At 43.3% G+C, this 27,421-nt stretch overlaps 1 protein-coding gene and 1 pseudogene across 1 annotated transcript in view; one reads left to right on the top strand and one right to left on the bottom strand.

Moving 5' to 3' along the window:
- Positions 1 to 1,029: 1,029 nt before the first annotated feature.
- Cpap (centrosome assembly and centriole elongation protein) overlaps positions 1,030 to 27,421 on the bottom strand; it is a 56,494-nt gene continuing 30,102 nt past the window's right edge. The window contains exons 9-18 of the mRNA XM_090342431.1: positions 25,193 to 25,325; positions 19,577 to 19,742; positions 15,463 to 15,705; positions 14,364 to 14,448; positions 8,481 to 8,545; positions 8,203 to 8,307; positions 5,360 to 5,500; positions 5,196 to 5,280; positions 4,899 to 5,019; positions 1,030 to 1,288 (exon numbers count right to left, since the gene is read on the bottom strand). Coding sequence (XP_090198557.1) covers positions 1,093 to 1,288; positions 4,899 to 5,019; positions 5,196 to 5,280; positions 5,360 to 5,500; positions 8,203 to 8,307; positions 8,481 to 8,545; positions 14,364 to 14,448; positions 15,463 to 15,705; positions 19,577 to 19,742; positions 25,193 to 25,325 — 1,340 coding nt within the window. The 3' untranslated portion in view covers positions 1,030 to 1,092. The remainder of the gene's footprint in view (positions 1,289 to 4,898; positions 5,020 to 5,195; positions 5,281 to 5,359; positions 5,501 to 8,202; positions 8,308 to 8,480; positions 8,546 to 14,363; positions 14,449 to 15,462; positions 15,706 to 19,576; positions 19,743 to 25,192; positions 25,326 to 27,421) is intronic.
- Positions 12,815 to 13,277, top strand: LOC150057282 (large ribosomal subunit protein eL21 pseudogene; annotated as a pseudogene).

A 27,421-nucleotide genomic window follows, 5' to 3' on the forward strand; every position in this document is an offset into this window, starting at 1 on the left:
TGTGATTTTTGAAGTCCTGGCCAGGTATAGCGGCTCAGGCTACGATTCTGCATACTCGTAGATCAGGATGACCGTGGTTCACAGGCCAGCCCAACCCAAAGGGTATCAAGACCACATCTTAATAACCTGGATGAGAGCACACATATATCTAATGCTAGATACATGAGAGGCAATCAAAAGAGGAGCAGAGTTCCACATAAACAGGGAAACCTTATGTAAAAAATAACCTTAGAAGCAAAAAGGACTGGGTGCGTGGCTTGTGTCAAGAGTACCAACTTAGCAAACACAAGGCCCTGAGTACAAACTCCAGTACCACCCATCACCGCCCCCCCAAAACAAATTCTTCCCTACTGAGTTATGTCCTAAATTTCTTTGAGAAGTTCTTCATTTCTTAAGTCATGTAATAGTGACATTTTTTCCCCCCTGGGCCAGTGTCAACGCTAAAATTTAAAGTGACTTACTGCTTCTGTCAAAACAGCTTGTTTCTGCCACCTTCAGCCTCAATAAGGATAACATCAAGGGTTTGTGAGTTAATGTAACACTTGCTTCTCTTTCAAAAGTCCCACTTTGACAAGTTATGTAGGCACCCTTAATTATAACTGCTTTTTCCTAAAATATCTACACAACCTGTAACACTGACTTACTTGTATCCATTGTTATTTTCAACTGCGCAACTAATGAATCTGTGTAGAACGTGAAGCTTTTAGTTCTTGTACTAGTTGAACACGGCTGTTTTGGCTAGAGACACTCCTTCTTGAGTGACCCTTCTGTGCATGTCTTGTTCACATGCTGTGTCCGGAAGACACCTAATTGACACACTTGTTAAAACCATCTCAATGAAAACAGCACATCTTATTTTGCACACCTGTACACTTTTAGGACAAAGCAATAAGGCTTTCACTATAGAAAGACAATGCAGATGAATTAAAAAGCAAATCCTTGTGCATGAGAAACTGGAAATATTTATTTTAGAATCCAACATCTTTTCCATTAATACACACACATGAACACACACATACAGTCCACAAACAAATGTATATTTGTTTAAATAGGAAAATCAGTGCTGTTGCTTAATGATTTGTCATACAGGGGTCAAGACGATTCTGTGTCCACTAGAACATTACCGTCTTTGTCCTTAACTCTTACTCGGCCAGATGGGTACTTTGTTTCTTGATGCCCATTTGTATAGACAGTTTTAACAGTGCCATCTGGATATTCCCGTCTCTTGAACTGCGCAGTATGAAATTCTCTTTGACCATTATTAAACTCTATGATTTTGTTGCCATCGCTGTAAAATTTAAAATAATTTCTTTACAAATATGAAATATAGGGAAGAAATGACACAGTCCAGAAAGAAATGTACCCTTTACCTGATTTATATAACTGTAACACTGTATATCACCTCATTATAATAGGTGAATTTTTTAATATGAAATATTACTGGGTGTAATTCCAGATCTCAAGAGTCTGAGGCATGGAAGCTGAATTTAAGGCTAGCCCAGACAACAGTGAGATCTGTTCTCAACCCCTACCCTACATCCATGGAACAGGGCTCAGAGATAGAGCACTTGCCAGCATGCAGGCAGGAGGCCTGGTTGACTCCAGCACCAGACAAACAAAACCTGTAACAAGACACCTATTTCCAAAGTCACGAGTTGATTCTGCAATTCTACACACATCCCCTTCGTTCTTTTTCTACATATAATTCCACATTTTTTGCAGTGTTGACGCTTCAGGTTCTTTATTGAATTTGTGCTTACAGGTGCTCGTGAAAAACTTGTTTTAACAAATTGATTTTTACTTCAAAATACTTTCTGCCTCTAAAACAGGCTGATAATCAGAGTATTAAGTGCTCGTTACTTCTTTTTCCCCCATTTTTGTTTGATCCCCCTTTCACTAAGTTAAATACCATCTGATGCTTGCTCTACACCACCAAGTGGGAAAGGGAAAGCCTGACAAAACAACCTGTTTTGCATCAGGCTATATGACACACCTGGAAACCTAACTACTCGGGAAGCTGAGATCTGAGTTCGAAGTTCAAAGCTATTCCCCAAGACTAAGACTATCTCCAAAATTAACCACAAAGTGCTAGAATGGAAGTATGGCTTGAGTGATACAATGCCTGCTGTGAGCAAGAGGGAAAGGCGCTGAGTTCAAGCCCCGGAACCAGCACACATAGAAACACAATCTGTTTTACTTTTGTTTGTCTGGTGCCAGTCCTGGGACTTGACTCAAGGCCTAGGTGCTGTCCCTGAGCATTTATGTTCCAGGCTAACACTGTATTACTTAAACTTGAGCTCCAATTCTAGCTGTTGTGCTAGATAACTGGAGGTAAGAAGCGCATAGGAGACCAGGAGTTTGGCCTAGTGGTAGAGTGCTTGTCTAGCCTACACAAAGCCCTGGGTTCAGTTCCTTGGTACCACATACACAGAAAAAGCCAGAAGTGGCACTGTAGCTCAAGTGGCAGAGTGCTAGCAAAGTGTCCAAGGTCAGTGCCAGGCCCTGAGTTCAAGCCCCATGACTGGCCAAAAAAAAAGGTCTTATGGACTTTCTTCCCAGGGCTGACTTTGAACTTTGATCCTCATAGCTCATTCTCTTGAACAGCCAGGATTATAAGCATGAGTCACTAGTGCCTGACTTTGTGCCAGTACTGGGGCTTGAACTCAGAGCCTCATACCCTCACTTAGCTTTTTCACTCAACGTTGGCACTCTACCACTTGAGCCAAATACCCACTCTGGCTTTTTGCTGGCTAACGGGAGGTAAAAGTCTCCAAGCCTGACGTGGTGGTTTATGCCTATAATCCTAGCCACTCAGAAGGCTGAGGATCTTGGTTCAAAGCCAGTCCCAGGCACTAAAATTTGTGAGACACTCTCATCTCCAATTAATCACCAGAAAACTAGAAGAGGCCCAGTGGCTCAAGAGGTAGGGCGGTAACCTTGAGCTGAAGAGTTCAGGGACAGTGTTCAGGCCCAGAGCTCAAGTAAGACTTTTCTACCCAGGCTGACTTCAAATTGCAATCTTGGCTTTGAGTAGCTAGGATTGTAGGCATGAGCTCCTGACCACAAAATCTGTTCTAAACCAAAAAGGCAGAATATGAAAAAGTTATTACCCAGCCAATCGCTGTTACGTGGACACGCCTGAACATCCAAACACTTAACTCCCACGGACACAGGTCCAAAGAAACACAAGCTGGAGCCCAACACTGGAAATCCCTATTTCAGAACTCCAGAGGACAAGACCGCAATGGCCTTGAGACTCCAAACCACCTGGTGCCTCCCTCAGGGGGTGGGTCTTTCCACAGGGTGGGTGCCCCCAAGGGGTGGGTTCCCCCAGGGAGGTGAGTCTCCTCAGGGGGGTGGGTTCCCTCAGGGGGGTGGGTCCTCTCAGGGGGTGGGTTCCCCCAGGGGATGGGTCCCCCCAGGGGGTGGATTCCCCCAGGGGGCAGGTTCCCTCAGGGGGTGGGTCTCCACACAGCACCAGAGTGGACCTCAGCCACTGCTGAGTAATCCAAGTGTTTTAAGACATATTACCATTTATCACTGCTATAAGAACAAAATGCTGATTTTCTACCTGGCGTCTGTCAGAAAAAAGACTAGCTGTAGGTTAATTCTCACTGAAGGTGAATACGTGGGTATATCAAGTCCCTCACATTTTCTATTTCATGGAATTTCAAGTGTAGGACTAATGTTAAAACTTGTTATTACTGAAAAGTTTCATTTTTCCTGTCATTTAGAACAAATGGGTGTTTTGTCTTTACACATGTAGCGTTTGAGTCATGTTAAGGGAATAACATTACCGAGGCAGTAAGTAGTGTGTACACTATCTGAATTAGGGTTGTTACCACTTTAAACCAAGAACTAGGGTTAGTCAGCGTCCCTATGTGAATCAGTTGTATCCAGGGTACTGAGATACCAAGATCTAGGAAGGGAGGGGAAAATGAAAAGGTATCCTGTCCTTGGCTGTCATGAAACTGTGGGGCTAAGCAGCGCAATGACGGTTGAGAATCAAGACAAGTAGCCCGCAGGACTAATGAGGTTGCTGATTTTAAAAAACACCAGGGAGGCAAAAAACCTCAGGTAAGTAAGAAGAATTTGAACTTAATTGCCTGGGTCAGAAAGGTCCAGAAGTTTAGAATACAAGAAAATCTAAGCTGAATACTAGTGCTATGATTTGGTCAGTCTTACCAAAAATTAACAGGGAAGCCTTCATTTTTTTTCTTGCCAGTCCTGGGATTTGAACTCAGAGCATGGGCACTGTTCATGGGCTTTCTCAAGGCTAGCACTCTACTACTCAAGCCATAGTACCACTTCCAGCTTTTTCTGTGTATGTGGTACCAAAGAATTGAACCCAGGACTTCATGCATGCTAAGCAAGCACTCGACCACTAGGCCATGCCTCTGGTCCCAGGGCAGCCTTCTTTTCTGCCTCAGTGTTTCCAAATTCCAAGTTCACTTCTAAACAAATACTTACCATTCCTCTTTCCAGGAATGCAGTGATAACCCATCTCCAGCTACAGGTTCACACTAGTTCATTTTTTTTTTTTGGGGGGGGGGGTTGTCATGGGCTTGAACTCAGCCTGGGCGCTGTCCCTGAGCTCTTCAGCTCAAGGCTACCGCCTACCCTTGAGCCAAGCCCCACTTCCCATTTTCTAGAGGTTAATTGAAGATAAGAGTCTCAGGTCCTTTTGTGCCCGGGCTGGCTTTGAACCTTGATCCTCAGATCTCAGCCTTCTAAGCAGCTAGGATTACAGGCATGAGCCACTGCCCCCAGCTTCACACTACTTCTTTACTACTCATGCCTTATCTGCTCTCAAAGAGGACCTGATCACTTCTGAATGCGCTGAACCATCAAATTGAACCATGAAAACTAGAAAATCTAGAAACGGAAAAATGGCATACCGTTGCACTCTGAAAACTGTACCGTCTGGGAAGATGCTTTCTTCTTGTCCATCAGGAAATAAATTTTTAATGGTCTGGTCAGGAAATGTAATTTCTTTTCTTCCATCTGGGAAATGTTTCTCTGTTTAAGAACAAAAGTCACTATAGCTTTTTTTCTTTTGTGACACAGCCCTGCTCTGTAGCTCAGGCTGTCCTTACAACTCACTACACAGCCCAAGCCAGCCTTGTGACTGTAGGCCTCGCCACCAGGCCCAGCCCTGTTACTGTGTGGGGAAGGGAAGATCGGCTAGTGTATACCTATCTGTCCACTTGAGAAATGCAAGACTTCCAGTCCTTCTGGGTATGTGGTATGAGTGGTCTGAGCAGCAGCGTAGAAATAGACCTGTAAAGACAGCAAGTCAGGACACGCTTCCTCCGGAGAGGTTCGTGTCTGGGGAAATGTCCCTGGGAGAACAACGTACCACTCTGTCATCCGGCATGACCTGCTTGACGTCACCATTAAAGAATGTGACGGTGATGCTCTTCCCATCAGCACTCACTTCTTTCCGAGTTCCGTTGGGAAACAGTATAACCCGGCACCCATTCTTATAAACCTTTTCCACCTGAAGAAAAAAAAAAATATTGGTAAGGAGGATTTCTTCCAGAGAATTTGTGACCAAGATAAATCAAAGTTCTCTCTTAAGTGCCTTTCAGTTTTTCCCATATATTTTTATTATAATTAATAGAAGGGTTACAATATATTCACCAGATAGAGGGTGCATTAATTCACATACATTGATACCCTTTCTCATGTCTTGTTCCTCATTTCCCTCCCCCCACCTTCAATTTTTTTTAATAGTAAAAACACTTGGAAGTAAGAGATTATTTCATTAGAAGCTGCAACTGGCGATTTTCTAATTTGCTTATTCCTTTTTTCATTAACTAGAATTAAGCAAAAACAAAACCTTTCCTCATATGGTAACCTACAGAATTTAGGAAGTTGGTTGCTTGCTTTGACTCTTCTTTGTCTTCTCACTCCTCAACACCTGCACTGAGTTTTGGCTTTGTCATTTCAACTAAGATGGATCTCATTATAGTATTTGAAAAAGCAGATCTTCCATAAATTTAAGGAGAAAGGCCTCCCCGCCTCCTCCTAACACACCCTAGCATGTCCTTTCCCCTAGCTGCCTCTTCCCCTAGCACATTCATTTTTCCCACTCAGGAACATTCCTTAGCCAAAGAATAAACAGGAGAGCAGCTGGAGATGATGGAGATGGAAAGAGAGGCCCCTGGCCCAGGACAATACAAACAGGCACTGGTGGCTCATATCTATAATGCAAGCTACTCAGGAGGCTAAGCTCTAAGGATCATGGTTTGAAGCCAGCTCAGTAGGAAAGCCCATGAGATTCTTATCTCCAATTAACCACCCAAAAGCAGGAAGTGGAACTGTGGCTCAAGTGTTGGGTGCCAGCCTGGAGTAAAAAAGCAAAAGGACAGGGCCCAGGTCCTAGCGAGCAGGCATGTGCTCACACACACGTTATGCTAGAATGAACTATCAGAAGCTTGGATGCTGTTGGGAAGAACAATGTTTAAACAAAGGGACTGCATTTCTTCTGCTGTATCAGCAAACTAAAAATGGGTGACTAACTCTTACTAGGCACTAAGCATTTGTAGGAGTCTAAAACTTCAAGCCCCACAGCTCTGAAGTTAAGCCACCATCCATGGTCTTGCAGATCAATTATTTATTTAAATAAATACAGCCATATATCACCTAATAACCTCTTGGTCAATAATAAGCTGTATGTATGGCAGAGCTCCCCTAAGATTAAAATAGAGCAGAAAAAGTCCTCTCACCTAGCAATGTTATCTAGTGTCAATGTAATGCAACACCTTGGGTTTGTGATGTCTGTTGTCACTTGTGTTGAAAGTCAGAATATATATAGAGAGAGCCTATATATTTATGTAAAGTACATATTACTTGTTAGTGATAATACTAGTGTTTGTGTACTTTCTTGCTTTTTTTCCTTTGTGTTTCTGTTCATTTTGATGATACTAAAGTTTAAACTCAGGACCCAGAGCTTGCTAGGCTGGCTAGCTAGCTATGTTATTGCTCTACCATTTGAGCCACATTCCCAGCCCAGCTTTTTGCTAGTGAATTAAGAGATTGAATCTTATGGTCTTTTCTGCTTTGCTTAATTGGAACTACAACTTCCCTAAGTCACTAGCATCCAACTGGTTTGTGTGCTTTCTATACTTATTTACATATAATTATTAGATACAAAGTTTTCTGTGAACAATATTCTATGTTCCTCCAGCAGCAACCCTGCATATTTCATGTTTATTGCATCTCAGTCTTGTGTTTAATATAATACGTTGTTTTATTCATCTTGGCCCAAGAGTCATTAGGCTCCATCATACATGTGCGCGCACACACACGCGTGCACGCTCTCATACACATACACACACACACACACACACACACACACACACACACACCCTAGAATTTGGTAGGCAACACCACTTAGATCTGTGTAAGTACATACACTGTGATATTCATGATACAACACAATTGCCTAAAAATGCAGTTGCAGTATATGTCCTTATTAAGCAACATGTGACTATATTTTAGCGACTTAGCACTTTCTACTTTATTATTATTATTATTATTATTATTATTATTATTATTATTATTGCCAGTCCTGAGCCTGAGATCAGGGCCTGAGTACTATCCTTGGGTTATTCTCAAGGCTAGAGCTCTACCACTAGAGCTTCAGCATCACTTTTGGCTTTTTCTATGTATGTGGTACCAAGGAATTGAACCTAGGTCTTCATGCATGCTAGGCAAACACTTTACCACTAGGCCAAACTCCCAGCCCATCTACTATATTTTTTTTTTTTTGGCCCCTTTCTCTTTCTGGCCCCGCTCGCTCCGGCCCCGCTCGCTCCGGCCCTGCTCGCTCCGGCCCGGCTAGGCCCTCTTTCTAGCTCAGGCTCCGCTCGCTCCGGCCCGCTCGCTCCGGCCCACTCGCTCTGGCCCAGCTTGCTTCCGCCCGGCTCGCTCCAGCTTGCTCTTGGCCCCGCTCGCTCCCATCTACTATATTTTTAACCAAGTCTAATGCTATATCACTTTGCGCCATAGCAGCACTTCCAGTTTTTGAGTGGTTAGCTGGAAATGAGTCTCATAAAGACTTTTCAGCCCAGCTGGCTTTGAACTGAGGTCCTCAGATGTCAGCCTCCTGAGTAGCTTAGATTATAATGAACCCAGTTCCAATGCTTAATTCTTTACAACTTATTTTTTTTAACTTAAAAAAAAAAAGAAAAAAACCTTTCCATCAGGATGATTGATTTCTCCCTGAATTTCTTCTTTATCAGTTTCTTCATTTTTATATTCAGGATCTGGAAAATTTACTGGTTCCAGTGGCAAGATGGCCTGTAAAACAAGACATTTTAAGCAGTTAAGCCTATACTTATTTCTAGATCCTAGTATTACAGGGTTCTGTGACTTGTATTTGGAATGTGTATATATGTATACATATACATATATATATGAAAAATATATATTACAATGTTAAGTTAAAAGTCTAAAAAAATGAAGAGATTTACCTGTCCCTTATCAGTGCTGCCTAAATCGGGAGGTGGCACCAACTTGATTCTCCGAGTCTGACTTCCTGTTAGAACAAATTGTCAATTGCATTAAAAATTTGCTTTAAAATGTATTAGTATTTAGGGAAAGAAATATTAAACTGGCCAGCATCTGAGCAAACATATCCTTAGTCATCCTTTTATGAACTACTAGTCCTTTATCCCTTAACCAAGGAAGTCTTAGTTGTTTCTTTCCTAATTTGTAGGAGTTTTCCATCATTTAATCAAGAAAGATAAAAAGTCAATATCTGTTCTTCTGAAGCACAAGAGGTGGGGGGGGGGGGAGATTGACAGTCAATGTTCTAGAACCAGTCACAAAGAATGAAGACCACAGAGATGACCAAAAAGACTTTTGGCTTGACCAAATAACTGGAAATTTAATTAAAATGGAAATGGCCATGCTAAACATTTGTAAGTCATGACCAATCATGTACACCAATCATGTTCTAGATCACTAAGCAATAAATATATCATAAAAAATACTCATGCTTCTAGGCACAGGAGCTCACCCCTGGAATTCTAGCTACTCGGGAGGCTGACATCTGAATGGATCTCAATTCAAAAATCTGAGGATTGCACTTCAAAGCCAGCCCAGGCAGGAAAGTCCATGAGACTCTCACTTCTAATAAACTACTCTGAATAAGCCAGAAGTGGCAGTGTGGCTCAAGTGGTAGAGCGTTAGCTTTGAGTTCAGAAAGGCTCAGGGACAGAGCCTTGGGTTCAAGCCCCAGAACCAGCATGCACCAGCAACAAATTGAGGTGGACTTCAAGAAGTATACCAAAGCACTAATTATTTGGTTCATACATATTTTCTTCATATTGTAACTTCCCAACTTTTGTAAACTCCCAATTTTGATGGGTTTTAACCAGAATCTGATTTACATGTTAAAAAGTACAAAGCATGCCAGATGCTATCAGAGAATGGCCATGATTAGAACCAAAACAGTCAGCTGGAGATTGTCACATGCACAGGAGGCTTGTCATACAAGGAGATAGAAACGTTCCAGTGTTGTAATATACCACATGACACCTCTGACTTATAGGTCTCAAACTGCCAGGTGTCAGCAAGTTCATACAATTCAACCATGAGTTCAGAAAATATCTGCATCAGAATTACTGACAGAAGGAATCAGAAAGGACACTGAGCCCTGGCTTAACCAGTGACGAGGTGTTGGGAGCCAGAGTGGAATCAAACTGTACCTTGACTTGCATCAGACGATGGCTATATTGTCTTATTGCTTTCTGGCCCTATTCTATGTAAATGACCTGAGAATTACCATATGAATGTAACACCTGGAGGTTCCCTGGGTCAGGAGGAGGGAAGAAGGGGGAGTGAAAAATAAACGCGACAGTCTTTGCCTGGACTGCGGACATCCCGGACCCGGTGTGTCTGTCTCTCTTCTTTTTCTTCCTAGTCCTTGTCCCCTATTTCAGGAACCCCAATCTGCGAACCCCGGTTTGCTGCCGGTTGGCCCCGGCTACGAGGTGGCAGCCAGGGATATGAGCTAGCCAGAATGTTTTAGAGAGAACATTAATACTTTAAAGGTGAGAAAACCAACATTGAGAAGATACATAGCTTACCAAGTTGGTCAGCTTAATAAAAGACAAGCACATAATTCAAACCCTGTTAATTCATTACACATCAAGTTTATTTCTCTCTCAGGCCAATTTAATACTGACTTGGACACTGAAGATGCCAGCAACAGGGCAGAACAGGAGAGGTGACAGGAGAGGCACTGGAGCCTGGTACTGCTCTCCATCCTAACATTTGTCACGCACAACTCACAGGAGGAAAGAGAGAACTGGGTAACAGCTGAGTAAAATGTCAACAAAGGGGTATGGTTACGGCCTAGAGCACGGGCAAACTTAGGTACTACCATGTAAGAAAATCCTGAAACTCAGCTATATCAATACAATTTTGGTTCATCAAAAGATACAGCCAAGAGTAAAAAGATAAGCCATAGGCTAGGAGGGTAAGTTTGCAATACACAAATTGTGCTAGGGAGGAGTAAGGAAAGCCCCTCACAAATCACTAAGGAAAAAGATAACCCAAGAACAATACTGAAAGACCTAAATAAATTTTGGGAAAAAAAAAAAAAGGAAGCCTACATAGCTACCAAGTAGAGGCAATAAGAAATAAAAATGGTGACATCCTTATCTGACTGGAGAAAAACTGAGGTCTGACAGTACCAAGCACATTCCTGGCTGTTGCTAACAAATCATTTTGGAAAAACATCTATTAGCATTAAAGATATTCATACCAGCTGAGTGCCGGAGGCTCACACTTGTCATCCTAGCTATTCAGGAGGTGGAGTCCTAGAGAACTGAGGTTTATCCTAGGCAGAAAAGTCCAAGAGATCCCACCTTCAGTTAACCAGCGAACTGTCAGGCTGGAGATAAGGCTATGATCAAAAAGTTGAGCAACAGATCAAGGCCTTGAGTTCAAAGCTTAGTACCAGAATAAGAAAAAAAAAGATATGTCAATACTCCAGCCATTCCAGAAATGAATGTGTACAAAAAGTCTCTACAGTGTTAGCAGCTAAGATACCCAGGAAAACCAAGGCACCCAATAAAACCTACCAAGACTGAAGGCAGCAGGATGTGGTGGCTCGGCTACTCAGAAGGCTGACATCTGAGGATCGAGGTTCAAAGCCAGCCCGGGCAATAAAATCCATGAGTCGCTTATCTCCAATTAACCACCAGAAAACTGGAAGTGGCTCTGTAGCTCAAGGGGTAGGGCAGTAACTTTGAGCTGAAGAACTCAGGGACAGTGCCTAGGACCAGAGCTCCGGTCCCACCACACACACAGACACACACAAAGACACACACACACACATTGAAGGCAAAGCCTGGGCTTCAAACTCACAGTCCTTTCCCCTTGCAGGGGATCACCCTTTCCCCACCCATTTTATCCCCCCATGCAGCTTGGCACCCTATGCTAGCCCTTTCCATTCCCCCTACAGGAGCAGGGCATCATGGGGACAGGAGGAGAAGGAGAATGGGCTGTGGGTCCTTGGTGGACCCAGCTTTCCTCCAAGCCAGGCTGAGATGTATGACTGCGTGGAATCACTCACTTGCCCTGGGTCCGTTAGCTATATGGGGTCGCTGGGCCTGGGGCTGGCTTGCTGTGTAGACCCACAGGCAACACCTGTTGCACTGGACTTGAGATTACTGGATGGCCACAACCTAGTCTCCAATCAGTGAAAAGCACTATCTCAGAGGAAATGGTGCCCTGCTTGTCCTCACCCACACTGCTGCCTCCCGTCTACAGGCCATACTCCTTGTAATGACAAGTCCTGCCAGAACATGCTGGACACATGTCACCACAACAAAAACCATCAACAAGGTCCCCAGAAATTGCTGTCAGGACTGCCAGCTACAAGAGTGCCCGCAAGTAGGCGTGTCCAAGGAAGCAGAGTGTAGAGTGACCAAGGAGGGTAACCTGACAGCTGTGAGCAGAGCTCATCACCAAGGCCAACAAGGCCCATGAGGACCTTCCCCTCACCCTGCCAGATGGGCAAGAACACCACAGTTCCAGTGCAGACCACTGGGTGCAGATGTGGACACGTGCAGGGAGCAGGTGTAGCATCATGATGGTGGAGCTTGCCCTGTGGTCGCTCTCCACTTCACAGGGCTCAGCATTGCTGACAGATTGCCCTGGACCTTTCGATGCTTCAGATCTGCGCAGAGTACACTGCAGAGTACAGCCTCAAACAGGAATCAGACCTGGATGCACAGTGCTGGCCCTCACAGACTGCAGCTCTGCTACTGCTGGGCAGTGCCAGCCACACTGGCCATGGAAGACAAGTGACTGGGCTGCTCAGCCCCGTCTGCCTCACCTGTGGACACCACGTGGACCTGGAAGAACCTGAAGAGACGGACAAGCCCCAGGAGCCATGCTGGAAGCCCTGAGGCTAGATGCCTACATGGAAAGCCCAACAGAGCCTACGTGTTCCCAAGGATTTGAGGAAAACCACTGACTTTTGGGACATCAGCCCCAAAGGAGCAGCACCCACACAGCATGACTCCGCTGATGACGCCTAAAGCCGGTGATAACTGGCTTTTTGATAACTCAGTAACAGAAAGTCATAAAACATCATGGAGAGGTGGTGGCAGGCACTGCTAATCTACTTGTACTTAGGCCAAAATATGTGTTGCTATTGTATTTTAATTCAAGGGAGTCTAAAGCTCCAGGTTCATAGAAAAAAAAAATGTTAGAGCCCAAGGATTAAGAAAGGTTTCCTAGCTTCCTTTTGGCCATAACCGCCATCTTCCAGTAATTTGCCAAAATAAGGAACACAAAGGGAAAGAGGAGAGGTACCCAGTGCATGTTCCCTCGGCCCTTCAGGAAACATGGAGTTGTCCCTTTGGCCACATACATGAGAATCTACAAGAAGGGTGATATTGTAGACATCAAGGGAATGGGTACTGTTCAAAAAGGAATGCCCCATAAATGTTATCATGGCAAAACTGGAAGGATCTACAATGTTACCCAGCGCGCTGTTGGCATTGTTGTGAACAAGTTAAGGACAAGATCCTTGCCAAGAGGATTAACATGCATACTAAGCACTCCAAGAGCCGAGATAGCTTCCTGAAACGGGTGAAGGAAAATGACCAGAAAAAGGAAGGCAAAGAGAAAGGAACCTGGGTTCAACTGAAGCACGAGCCTCATGGTGTCACCGAGAGAAGCACACTGTGAGAACCAATGGGAAGGAGCCTGAGCTACTGGAACCTACCCCCTATGAATTCATGGCCTAACAGATGCCAAAAAATAAAGACCTCTGGACTATAAAAATGACCTGAGTAGAAGTATGATGTGCCTTCCCAAAGAAATCTGTAAAGCAAAGGAAAAAAAAGAAAAATTTCCTAAAGTTGAGCCTGGAGGGTGGCCTAGTGGTAGAGTACTTGCCTAGCAGGCACGAAGCCCTGGGTTTGATTCCTTGGAACCCCATACACAAAAGCTGGAAGCCGAGGTATGGCTCAAGTGGTAGAGCCCTAGCCTTTAGAAAGCTCAAGCACAGTGCCCAGGCCCTGAATTCAAGCCCTAGGACTGGCAAAAAAAAAAAAAAAATCCTAAAGTCATGAAAAAAAATAAAGAAGGACTGGATGCAATGCATGGCTCAAGTAATAGAGTTTCTGCCTAGCAAGCAGGTCCTGAGTTCAAACCTCAAAAATAAAAAAGAAAAAGAAAACCACAAACTAAAAGCCTAAACTATAAATATCCTGGCAGTGCTTATAACTGACAAGTATCAACTTCTACAAGGAGCACCGTATTTCAAATGGGCAAAAGACATGAACAACACAGGGACCCCAGACATCACATCTGAGAGAAGAGACAACCCTAACTGATCAGGGGTGCACATAAAACCACGTGTTAGTTTGACCAGATCAAGCACTAGCAGGCATAGAGGGCTTATTCCACTTACGGTAAAAATCTGGCATGAACACTCGGTAAAGAAACATCGACAAGACCCACATCTACTCCTGTGCCCAACTGCAAACTCTATGTTTAATCCATTTTCCTATAAAAAACTGGGAAAGGGAAAGCCGAATGCCCAAACAGGGACACCACACCAGAAATAATCAAGAGAGCCATGAAAGCCAATCACATGGAGTTTTAAGTATTGATGCAGTGATGTATTGTCACTACTGAGACAATAAACAAACTGGAATAGAATGATACCGGAACTGCCATCTGGGAGAGTAAGATGATGAGCAACTTCAATCATATTCACAACACTCTACTTCTGGTATAAATGTTCTGTTCTTTAGTGTGTGTGTGTGTGCGTGCATGCACACTATTCTTTAAATTCTGATATATAAAAAAATCATTCAACCTCTTACCTTGTGTTGGCAAGTAGTTTTTCTTATATTTTTCCACCTGGGCTCCTGAAGAAATATGATTCTTCTGAATTTGCACAGACGGGTTCTATGGTGTGAGAGAATTTTGAATAAAAAGTGTTGACCTACATTACTGGAACACCACATACCAACTCAGTACAAAGAATACTACATGTCTATCTTCACCCCATCTTCTCGCCACAGTCCCATGATGGCTCCTTCCAGCTGCCATTCCTCTCCATAGACTTTTCCAGCCATCCTATTGCAAATGGCAGCTCTCTGAGACTTGCATCCCATCCGTGCGCCTGGCCTTGCCTTTTCCCCTAAGCCTCCTTGTGATCTACAAATCCCACATTTACATACCCATCCGTCTTTCTGCTGTGCGGAGAATATAGTCCCCTTGAGGGTCAGGGCTTTTGTCTGTTTTGCCCACCTTGTACCCTCAAGGTCCTGTGCCTGCTACAGATGGCTATTCACAAATACTTAAAAGGAACTTATGCAGGTGACTCCCCATTTAACCTTTTAAGGTGAGATTACCTGCCTTTTGCAACATTGTAAGAATGATAAAAAATCATTTTAAAGTAACGGTTTATAGCAATGATTTTAACTGGTAAAAATCTAAGTCACCTAAAATTTATCATCAAAACCATTAAGTGTAAGAGTTGAATATTAATATACAATTATATATTTTAAGTGCAACCATCACCTACCTTCATCTCCTAGATTTGTCTTATAAAAAAAACCATAATCTGGGCATAGTGGCTCACACCTATAATCCTAGCTACTCAGGAGGCTGAGATCTAAGGACTGCAGTTCAAAGCCAGCCCAGGTCCTAAAGACAAACAATGAAACTCTTATCTCCAATTAACCACTAGAAAACTGGCACTGTGGCTCAAGGGGTAGAGCGATAGCCTTGAACTGAAGAACTCAAGAGTAGCACCCAGAGTCCAAGCCCCGCTACTGACCAAAAAGAAAAAAGAAAAAAAGAAACCATAGACCCAGCCCTTTAACCTACCATTCCAGTTTTTTGTCTTCATGAATTGAAATGCTCAAAACTTTAATGTCACCCCTGACCTGGCAAAACCAGTTGCCCCAAACCTACCACAGATTTGTCTTTCTTTGTGGCAGTCACACATCGGTAGGTCTTGGGGCTGTTCTCAATAGCTTCTGCCCTCTTCCAGGCATCTATCCGGAATCTTTCTATTACTTTGATCTCTTCCCTGAGGTCCGTGTTCTCTTTGACTAACATTTCTATCTGGCTTCTCAGACGGCCCTGTGCACTTGACCATTTTGCTTCCTTCTTTTTCAGATCTTCTTGTAAATCTGCTACTTGTTGTTTCAAAGCCTTTCAAAAAAGTACTAGAATTAAAACAATGTAATGGGGATGAAAAACAGGGTAAAAGGGACATTTCAATGACACAGAACTGCCAGCCTACCAAAGGCAGCAGAAAAGAGGTTTGGTCAATAAATAACACTAGAGTTTTAGAAAGGCAAAGTAAGGTACAGGCTAGCCCTTTAACTTATAGCATCAACCATTCATCAGAAGTCAGGAGAAAGTGGAGACCTCATTGCTCAGGAGGTAACTGCAAGTATACAGCATGAAGTGATAAAGGTCTAAGCTAAGATACTAGCTGGAAGAAGGAAGAAAGGGCCTTAGGTTATACTTGATTTAAAACAGTCAGGCTCTGGTGGCTCATGCTTATAATCCTAGCTACTCAGAACACTGAAATCTGTGACTCACAGATTGAAGCCAACTGTGTAGGAAGGTCTACAACACCACTGCCACAACTAACCAACAAAACAACTAAGTGGAGCTGTGGCTCAAGTGGTTGGTAGATTACCAACCCTGTGTAATAAAGCTCAGGGACAGCACCCAGACCCTGAGTTCATATACATACACATGCCCCAATGAGAGGAAGGAGAAGTTGAGATAAGGTTAACTCAATCCAGTCTTAGTACCAATTCTGTTTGGAATTCATGAGAAGAAATAGATATTAAGAACATGAGTTGGGGTCAGGAGCATAGCCTGATGGTAAAGTGCTTGCCAAGCAGGCATGAAGCCCTGGGTTCGATTCCTCGGTACCACATACATAGCAAATGCCAAAAGTGATGCTGTGGCTCAAAGGCAGAGTGCTAGCCTTGAGAAAGCTCAGGGAAAGTGCCTAGGCCCTGAGTTCAAGCCCCAGGACTGGAAAAAAAAAAAAAAAGAACATCAGTTGTAGCCAGGCTTCAGTAGCTCATGCCTGTAATCCTAGCTACTCAAGAGGTTCAGATCTGAGAATTGAAGTTTAAAGCCAGCCCAGACAAGAAAAAAATCAGGAAAGGGGCCAGGAGTTTGACCTAGTAGTAGAATGCTTGCATAGCATCCATGAAGACCCGGGTTCAATTCCTCAGTACCACGTACATAGAAAAAAAAGCCGGAAGTGGTTGCTGAGGCTCAAGTGGTAGAGCTCTAACTCTGAGAAAGTCCAAGGACAGTGCTCAGGCCCTGAGCTCAAGCCCAGGACTGGCAAAAACAAAAACAAAAACAAACAAAAAAATCAAGAAAATCTTATCTCCAATTAGCAAAAAAAAAAAAAAAAGCGGAGTAGAGCTGTGTCTCAAGTACAGCACACAGGCCTTGAGTTCAAGCCCCCACCCCCACCCCAAGGAGGGGGGCATGAATTGTTTCAAATGAACTAAATGCAATATGTAAATAAACTGCAAACCAAAGTACAAACAATATCTACAAGCAAAGTACCAACAGAAATCTAGACAGCTATCAGAATAGGGCAAGGACCTAAGAAGCATATGAGGCTAAATCTGCCGGAAGAAGAGAGCTGAGAAGAGAGTGCAAATACAAACAGGACAGCAAGCACACAGATGGGAGGCTGGGAGTGGTGGGAGGCCAAACCACCTCAGCAGCAGGTACCTATGTAGGCCTCACAGCAGGCAGGGGTCTGTCAGAACAAACACAAAGAAGCTCAAGGGACCCTCCTTCGAGGTGCCACTCCCTACCCCAAGCAAGCAGCTGGACTGATTTGAGATTAATCTCAGATCCTAGTCACAAACCTTGAAAGTTCTTGAAACAAAATCAGATTCCTTAGTTTTAAAAAAACTGTAGATCGGGCTGGGAGTTTGGCCTAGTGGCAGAGTGCTTGCCTAGCATGCACGAAGACCCAGGTTCGATTCTTCGGTACCACATACTTAGAAAAAGCCAAAAGTGGTGCTGAGGCTCAACGGGTAGAGCCCTAGCCTTAAGGAAAGCCCAAGGACAGTGCTCAGGCCCTTGAGTTCAAGCCCCAGGACTGGCAAAAAAAAAAAAGTTATTAAACATTACATTGCTCATGGTTTGTTAAGTTCATCCCTATGCCTATGCATAAGTTTAAGGGGAAAATGGTATCGTTATACACTTTAGAAAAGACAAGAAAAATTTATCTGATGCATTCTCAGATTCTCAAATTTAGTGAATAATATTTCTCTTTAAGATTTTTTCAAGTGTCTGGAAGAAAGATAGCCTCCTCTTCAACAAGTTGTGCTGGCAGAACTGGTTAAGCACCTGCAGAAAACTAAAGTTGGATCCTTCTTTGTCACCTTGCACTAGAATTAACTCCAAATGGATCAAAGACCTGGAAGTAAAAGGTGACACACTGAAAACTTTACAAGAAGAAATAGGAGATACACTAGGCCTCCTTGGCACAGGTCGAAACTTTCTTAATAAGGACCAAGAATCACAGCAAATAAGAGAAAGGCTGGATAAGTGGGACTGCATTAAGCTACAGAGCTTTTGTATGGCAAAGGACATAGCTAGTAAATTAATTAGGAAGCCTACAGAGTGGGAGAAAATCTTCATCAACCAAACAACGGACAAAGGCCTCCTATCTAAAATATATCAACAGCTCAAAAAATTGAATCACTCCAAAACTAATCCCCAAAGTAACAACCATCCCATTAAAAAAATGGGCCAAAGACTTAAAGAGAGTTTTCTCTGAAGAAGAAACAAAAATGGCCTATAGACACATGAAAAAATGCTCAACATCTCTGGTCATAAAAGAAATGCAAATTAAAACAACTCCAAGATTCCACCTCACTCCAGTTAGAATGGCCAGGATCAGGAAAACGAATAACAACAGATGCTGGAGGGGATGTGGCCAGGAGGGATCCCTACTACACTGTTGGTGGGAGTGCGAACTCGTTAAACCACTATGTAAAGCAGTGTGGCAGTGCCTCAAAAGGCTAAACATAAAGATCCCCTATGACCCAGCAATTCCACTACTTGGCATTTACCCAACCATCCAGAAACTAGGACATACTAAATCCACTAGCACAACAATGTTCATTGCAGCACTATTCACCATAGCAAAGATATGGAACCAACCTAGATGTCCCTCAGTTGATGAGTGGATCAACAAGTTGTGGTATTTGTACACAATGGAATTCTATGCTGCTGTCAGAAAAAACGACATCGACCCATTTGTTAGGAAATGGAAAGTCTTAGAAAAAATCATACTAAGTGAAGTAAGCCAGACTCAAAGGAACTTAGGCTCAATGGTTTCTCTCATTTGTCATAATCAGTAGAAACCTTGGGCTCTACTAGCAGAGATCTGCAGTAGAGCAAAACCTTGATACATAAGGCCATATAGTATGAAGCTAATTGAAAAGACCTCCAGGATATTGAAACAAAAGCCATACAATGAATGATTGTTGTCCTTAATGTACTATGTTATCTCTCATCTCTTTTGCTGTCCCTTGGTTATCTCATATTGTTACAGTATCTCACTTTGTTATCTGATATATTGGATTTATTTTTATTTGGTTATTTGAAATTGGATAGGGAAGGGGGGAAAACCAAGATGGGGGGTGGAGGGGAGGGTAATGGAGACCAAGACATGTGAAAGGGTATCAATATATGTGAATTAATGCACCTTCTATCTGGCAAATATCATGTAACCCTTTTATTAATTACAATAAAAAAGATTTAAAAAAAAGATTCTTTCAAGTTTTTTTTTTTTTTTTGGTCAGTCCTAGAACTCAAGGCCTGGGCACTGTCCTTGCGCTTTCTCAAAACTGGCACTCTACCATTTGTGGCTTTTTCTGTGTATGTAGTACTGAGGAATTGAACCTAGAGCTTCATGCATACCAGGCAAGTACTGTACCACTAGGCCATACTCCAGCCCACCCCCAACCCAAGTCTCACCTTTACACCCTTAAGAGTATAATGTTAAGAACCAGCATACCTGTATTTCTTCACGTTCCTTTTTATCTGGAAAAATCCGTGCAGTTGTAGTGTATTTTTCAAAAACTTTACGCTCCTTTTGCAACTTTCGCATTTCCTCCTTTTTAAGCTCTTCAATTCGAGCCAGTTCTTTGGCTTTCTGTTGCTCAAAATCTGCAATTTCTTTTCTACAATGACCAAACCATATTGTTACCATATGGGACCATGTCACTATAATTATTCCACCTGCAGGCCAGATATAGCAATGTATACCTATTATCCTAGCACTTGGGAGGCCAGGGTAGGAGAAACATCCCTTTATCCACAGGAGTTCAAAACCAGCCTAAGTAACACAATGGGTTGCCACCTCAAAACAAAAAAAAAAGGCTAGGCACTGGTGGTTCACATCTGTAATCCTAGCTACTCAGGAGGCTGAGATCTAAGGATCATGGCTTGAAGCCAGACAGGACAAGAAAGTCCATGAGACACTAGTTCCAATTAACCACCAAAAAATGCAGAAGTGGATCTATGGCATCAGACTTAAGTGAAAAACTTAGGGACAGTAGCCAGGCTCTAAGTTCAATGACAGATGAACAGACAGTGTAAAGAGGTGAATTCAGACAACTTCTCAACTTTTCAATGCCTCAATTTCATCACCTGTAAAATAAGAATTCTAACATATGTCCCAAATTCAGAACTTAAATGTTGCAAAGAAAGCTCATCACAGTGAAAATACTAAACTATTCTTTATCATTCAAATGTTCTTAAAATACACCAAGCGCTTTGCCAGGCATGGGGTGGCTCATGCCCGTAATCCTAGCTACTCAGGAGGCTGAGATCTGCGGATGGCTGTTCAAAGCCAGCCCAGGCATTAAACACCATGAAACCCTTATCTCCAATTAACTACTTGAAAATGAAAGTGGTGCTGAGGCTCAAGGGGTAGGGTGGTAGCCTTGAGCTGAAGAGCTCAGGGACAACACTCAGGCCCTGGAGTAGGGGAGCCTTGAGCTGAAGAGCTCAGGGAAAGCGCCCAAGCTGAGTCCAAGCCCTATGACCAAAAACTAAAAGGGGAAAAAAAAAGTCAAGCGGGTGGTTCATGCTTTAAGTCTAGCAAATCAAGAGGCTAAGACCTGGAGGACCATGGAGTCTCATAAAATTTTAAAGTAACATAAAATTTAAAATGCTGAAAGGATTAAAAATAAATCTTACTTTTGTGCGTGCCAGTAGTGGGATTTGAACTCGGGGCCTTGTACTCTTGTTTCAATTTTTTTTTTTTTTTGATCATGGGGCTTGAATTCTGGGCCTAGGCACTGTTTCTGAGCTCTTCAGCTCAAAGCTAGCACTTTACCACTTTGAGCCACAGTGCCACTTCAGTTATCTGGTAGTTAATTGGAGATAAGAATCTCAACAGGTATCCCTTTTGCTGTCCCTTGGTTATCTCATATTGTTACAATATTTCACCTTGTTATCTGATACATTTTATATATGCTTAATTGGTTATTTGAAATAGGATAGGGAAGGGAGGAAATTAAGATGAGTGGGGGGAGGGAGGAGGGAAATGGGGACCATGACATGAGAAGGGTATCAATATTTGTGAAGTAAGGTACCTTCTATCTGGTGAATATAATGTAACCCTTCTATTAATTACAATAAAAATATATGAAAAAAAAAGAATCTCAACAGGACTTTTGTGCCTGGGCTGGCTTTGAACTGTGATCCTTAGATCTCAGCCTCCTGAGTAACTAAGATTACAGGTATGATCCATTGGTACCAGCCAGACAATTTAACTGCAAATTCATTCTTTCCTTAAAATTTATCTGCTTACTAGGAACGGCTGCTAATACTGGAGAAGAAGGTGGAGGAGTGGGATCGGCATGACGAGGCTCAGCCCAACTTCCCTGACACCCAGAGATGCACAGCCCTGCCTACCAGAGAGCTGAAAGAGCAGCTGGAGCAGCTGCAGGAAGCTGTCCACAGGCTGAGCACTGAGAAGGACCAGCTCACCAGCCTCCTGACCTCAGAGCAGCGGGAGAAGAAACAGCTCCAGGAGAAGCTGGAGCAGCGAGAGATGGGGTTAGGAGAGTGGAAGGAGGTGGCTGAAGGCAGTTGGCAAGCAGCCCAGAGTCTACAGGAGCTCAATGCCCAGTACCTGGCCCAGCTGCAGGAACTCAGAGCCACCTGTGAAGACAACAGGGCCTCCACTCAGCCGCTGAGTGCAGAGGAGCACCTGCTGAGGCACACCCAGCTGCTGGAACAGCAGGAGCAGGAGCAGGACCTGGACCTGACCTTGACCCAGTGTCTGGAAGCCAGTAAGCAAGAGAAGGAGCAAGTCCAGGGCCAGCTTAGCTTCCTGGTTTTCCCCAGAGAAGATAAAGAAGGGGACAAGGAAGAAGCAAGGGCTGAGGAGGCAACTCCAGCCGCCATGACCATCCCAGAAGCTGTGGACAACCCACAAGTCTGCAGGCCCTTTACCTGAAAGCACAATCAGCTGCTGAGGTGAGAAAAGGGAAACTCGGCCAGCAGCTGCAGGAGCAGCAGGCCCGCTGCCAGTGCCTGGCCAACCTGGCAGCCCAGTGCCAGACCAAGCTGGAGCAGCAGGCCCTGTTCCCAGAGAGCAGGAACCATGGTCCATCAGGGGACAGCAAGCAGGACACGCAGGTGTCTGAGAAGAAGATGAAAACCTGCTTCCTGCGGGTCGTGCCTGACCAGGTGGAGCACCAGAGTCCAGTGGGGGACCTCCAGCGCTGGTGCGCCCAGCTGTCCAAACCCATCAGCGCCCTCGACGACCCCATAGTGCTGTGCAAAGAACGGATGGAAGTCCTGGACCAGCCGTGTAAGGAGAAAGATGGGTGTGTCAAGCAGCTGACCCAGGAGAAGGTGCAGAAGAAGAAGGAGCTGCAGGAACTCCTGGTGCTGCTTGTGGGGGAAGGCAAGGAGTGCCAGGGCCAAATGCCCGCACATCCCGAGACCCCTGCTGTTGAGGCCACTTCACACCTGCCAGGCCCTTCCACCATTGAAGAGAGCAAGGAGCAGAAAATCTGCAGATGCCCAACTCAAAGACAGTGTGCAGCCTGCCCAGGTAGAGGCGGGGGGTGGGGAGGGTAACCTTGTCCCCTAAAGGCCTCCACCATAGAGCCCACTGTGATGCAGATGCCTGACACCCAGCCCCCTGAAGAGCTTTCTGGCCTGGGCAACCAGTCATCCTGGTCAGCTCCTTTCTTCTCCAGGCTGAGGAAAATGATGTGCCGGCGATAACGACTCTCTAAAGACTTGTCAGCCACCATGACAATCTCTCAGGCCTGGAACTGAGGGGTGACGACTGGACTTCAACCACATAGGACAGACTGCGGGAGGTGGCCCTAACTCTAAGTCATCTAAACAGCCACTGGTTGCCGGGGAAGGTGGGCCGTGATAGAGTTTTCACAAACAATAAATTTTTACAAGGGAAAAAAATTTATCTGCTTACTACAGAAAATGTGGCATATATATACAATGGAATTCTACATAGTCAACAGACAAGATAAAACAATGACATTCACAGGGAAATGGATGAATCTAGAACAAATCATGTTGAGTGAGACAAGTCAAGACCAAAGGAACAAAAGGTGCATGTATCCTTAATATGTGGCTATTAGATCCATACAGTACAAGAGAATGGACTCAATATTTGCATACCCAATGCTATGAACAAGGTATTGGAAATATAAACACAACTACATAGACAAAAATCTGTGACTCCATAGACATAATGTTTTATTACATAGATTAATAGGTATCTATGACATACAAACCCTCAGCCTAATTTTAATTATGTTCTAAAATCTAAGTACCAGTGATTGTATATAGATTCCCTTCTTGAATACTTGTTTGTTAAATCCATCACTTGAAATCTGATGCAAAAATCAATGTTAATAAATTCTTTGATAATAAAAAAAACCACAAAGCTATCAAAAAATTTTATCTGCTTACCAGGAACTGGTGGTTCGTGTCTACAATTCCAGCTGCTCCAGAGGTTGAGATCTGGAGGTTCAAAGTTCAAAACTAGCTGGAGCAGAAAAGTCTGTGCCATACCATTTCCAATTAACCAACAAAACCCAGGCTGGATGCAAGATTCAAATGGTAAAGCACCAACCGCAAGCAAGGTCACAAGTGTGAGCCTGAGTCTAAACCTCAGTATCAAAAAAAAAAAAAAGAAAGAAAAAGAGAGGGAGAGAGAGAGAGAGAGAGAGAGAGAGAGAGAGAGAGAGAGAGAGAGAGATCTGCCCAAGAGAGTATCAATGTCCTACAGATTTTCCTTGGCCTTTTATATTTTTCTGAAATGGCTAGCCTCAAACTCAAACTCGTGACTATCTTGTTCAACATTCATAGTAGCTGGGATTACAAACCTAAGTCTCTGCCTCCATTGAAACAAATGGGATATTCAGTCATTAAAAGTAATACTATGATGGGTACTTTAGGTGACCTATATTTCTAGTTACTCAGCGAGCTGAAACCTAGAGGATCAAGGCTCAAAGCCAGTCTGGCAAAATAGCATATGCAAAATACTGAAATGGAGGCATAGTTCCAAACTCTCTTTCTTGACTCTTAAGTTCAAGTCCTAGCACTAATACACAACAGATGAATTTTAAATGCATGATGCTAAGCAATTATGAGTGATTTTAATTCTGTAAATCCATTTAAATGAAATATGCAGAAAAGGTAACTCTATAGATGCAGAAAGCAGACAAGGAGAGGAAAGGGGATACCTTTCTAGGGTGGTAAGAAAATAGAGAAAGGAGGTAATTGAGCTATCAATGCACTAAACAGCACCAACCCTAAATGCCACTGAAGTGTAGACTTTAAAATGACTAATTAAAGGACCAAGAATGTGACCTAGTGGTACAGTGCTTGCCTAGCATGCACAAAGCCCTAGGTTTGATTCCTCAGCACCACATACACAGAAAAGGCTTGAAGTGGCACTGTGGCTCAAGTGATAAAGTGCTAGCCTTGAGTACAGAGAAGCTCAGGGACAGTACCCAGGCCCTGAGTTCAAGCCCCAGGACTGGTCTAAATACATACATACATACATACATACATACATACATACATACATACATACTAATTAAGGGCCAGACATGGTGGAACATACTTGTAATCCCAACTAATCAGAAGGCAGAGGTAGGAGGATGCCTAAAACACAAGCTAAAAGCAAAAGAGCTGGAGTGCGACTCAGCATTAGGCACTTGCCTAGTGAGATAGGTCCTAAATTTGACACATTTGGCATGGTGGTATACACCTGTAATCCCAGCACTTGGAAGACTGAAGCAGAAGAATGATGGTCAAGGTCAGACTAGGCCCTGATACACACCTGTAATCCTCGCTACTCAGGAGGCTGAGATCTAGGGACTGCAGTGCAAAGCCAGTTCAGGCACATAAACTCAAAATTCTTATCTCCAATTAAATTACCAAAAAGTCTTGAAGTAGAGCTGTAGCTCAAGTGCCAGCCTTAGCAAAGAAAACTAAGTGACAATGCCCAGGCCATGAGTTCAAGCCCCAGTACTAGGGTTAAAAAAAAAAAAAGCCTCACATATTTTAGATGTAGTCTTACATATAGTTTTAATCACTGAAGTTTTTTCTCAACTCATAGATGCAAACTTACCTCAGTTTTTCCAAGGCACTTTCTCGTTCAATACGAAGTTTAGCCAAAGATGTGTTTTCAGCTTTAAATTTTTCTATTTCTGTTTCCAATTCATTAATCTTCTCTCTCAGAACCTGAGATGGGGCACTATGACCTATAAAGACCATCAAAAGTGAACTACACCAAAGGTATTACAATAGCAAAAATGCTATTAACATTATCTTTTGTGTCATTATAAAACATTAGAAAAAAAACTTCAAATAATAGAAAGAAACATATAAAAATGAAATTGAAGCCAAGAGCCAGGAGCTGGTGACTCCTGCCTGTGAGCCTAAGCTACTTAGGAAACTGAGATTTGAGGATCACAGTTTGAAGCTAGCCCAAGCAGGAAAGTCTAATGAAAAAGTTTAAAAAACTCTTTATCTCCAATTAACCACCAAAAAGTCACAAGTGGAACTGTGACTCAAGTGCCTGAGCACCAGCATTGAGAAAAAAGCTAAGGGACTGTGCCCAAGCTCTGAGTTCAAGTCCCAGTACATGAATGAATGGATGAATAAATAAAATTGGTCTAGCTTTCTAAACAAAATCAATTCAAATTTAAGAATCTAATTTGGAGCCAGACACAGAGGCTCACACCTGTTATCCTAACTACTCAGGAGGCTGAGATCTGAGGACTGAGGTTCAAAGCCAGCCCAGGCACTAAAGACCATGAGACTCTTATCTCCAACTAACCACTAGAAAACAGGAAGTGGTGCTGTAGTTCAAGGCCAGTGGCCTTGAACTGAAGAGCTCAGGGACAATGCCCAGGCCCAGCCCAGAGTTCAAGCCCCACAACCAACCAAAAAAAAAAAAAAAAAAAAAAGAATTTAACTTAGGCCAGGAGGGAGACCTACTGGTAGCATGCTCACCTAGCATGCATGAAGCCCTGGGTTTGATTCCCAGGAGCCACATACACAGAAAAATCTGGAAGTAGCCCTGTGGATCAAGTGGCAGAGTGCTAGTCTTGAGCAAAAAGTGTCCAAGAACAGTGCCCAGGCTCTGAGGAGTTCAAGCCCCAGGACCGGCCAAAAAAAAAAAAGAATTTAACTTAAAGGACATCATTACAGATAAAAATAAATCATCCAAATCCATTGTTTTTTGACAATCCTGGGCATTGAACTCAGCACCTGGGCACTGTCTTGGGCTTTCTCAAGGCTGGAGCTCTACCACTTGAGCCACAGCACCGTTTTTTTCTATGTATGTGGTACTAGATCATCAAACCTGGGTCCACTAGGCTCAACTCCCGGCCCCTCAAATCCATTTCTAAAAGCATACTGAGGGGCCAGGAGCATAGTCTAGTAGTAGAATGCTTGTCTAGCATGCACAAAGCCCTGGGTTTGATTCCTTGGCACGACATACACAGAAAAAGCTGGAAGTGGCACTGTGGCTCAAGTGGTAGAGCACTAGCCTTGAGAAAGTCCAGGAACAGTGCCCAGGCCCTGAGTTCAACTCACAGGACTGGCCAGAAGTGGAAAAAAAAAGAGAGAGAAAGAGAGAGAGAGATTTGTCTTTGTCATTGTTGTTCTTAATATACTATGTGAAGTTATTTTTTTTTTGTTTCCCCTTATGGTTTATCTCAGGTTGTTACTGTATCTGACTTTGTTACCCGATATATTTTATAGATGTTTATTTGTTTATTTTAAATAGGCAAGGGAATGTGATAAAACACCATGATTGGGAGGGAGTGGGGGGAGGGAAAGTGGGAGAAAAACATGTAAAGGTATATCAATGTTCAAGAAGTAAAGTATCCACCACCTGACGAATTGTTACCCCTCTATATGTTACCCTGACAATAAAATACAATTTAAAAAATTTTAAAGCATATTGAATATAGCTTAGCAACATGAATAAAGCTGGGAACTGATGGCTCACACCTATAATCCCGCTTATAATCCTAATCCCATAATTCAGAAGGCTGAGATGAAAACTTTAATTTGAAGCCATCCTGGCCAGAAAAATCTCCAACTAACCAACAAAGAGGCATGGATCAAGTGGTAAGGCACTAGCCAAGAGTTAAACAGCCAAGCAAAAGCTAAAGTCCCTAAGGTCAAACTCCAGTATCAGCAGAAAGAAAAGGAGAGAGAGAAAAGGGGAGAAAGACAAGGAAGAAAGAAGGGAGAGAAGGGAGGGAGGGAAAGAAGAGGGAAGGAAAAAGCAACAAAGGAACATAAGCAATTTACAAGATATTTAAATGGATAATGAACTCCAAAA

Source organism: Megascapheus bottae, chromosome 11 (assembly GCF_031878675.1).
Source record: "Megascapheus bottae isolate mThoBot1 chromosome 11, mThoBot2.hap1, whole genome shotgun sequence".
Lineage (NCBI taxonomy): Eukaryota > Metazoa > Chordata > Mammalia > Rodentia > Geomyidae > Megascapheus > Megascapheus bottae.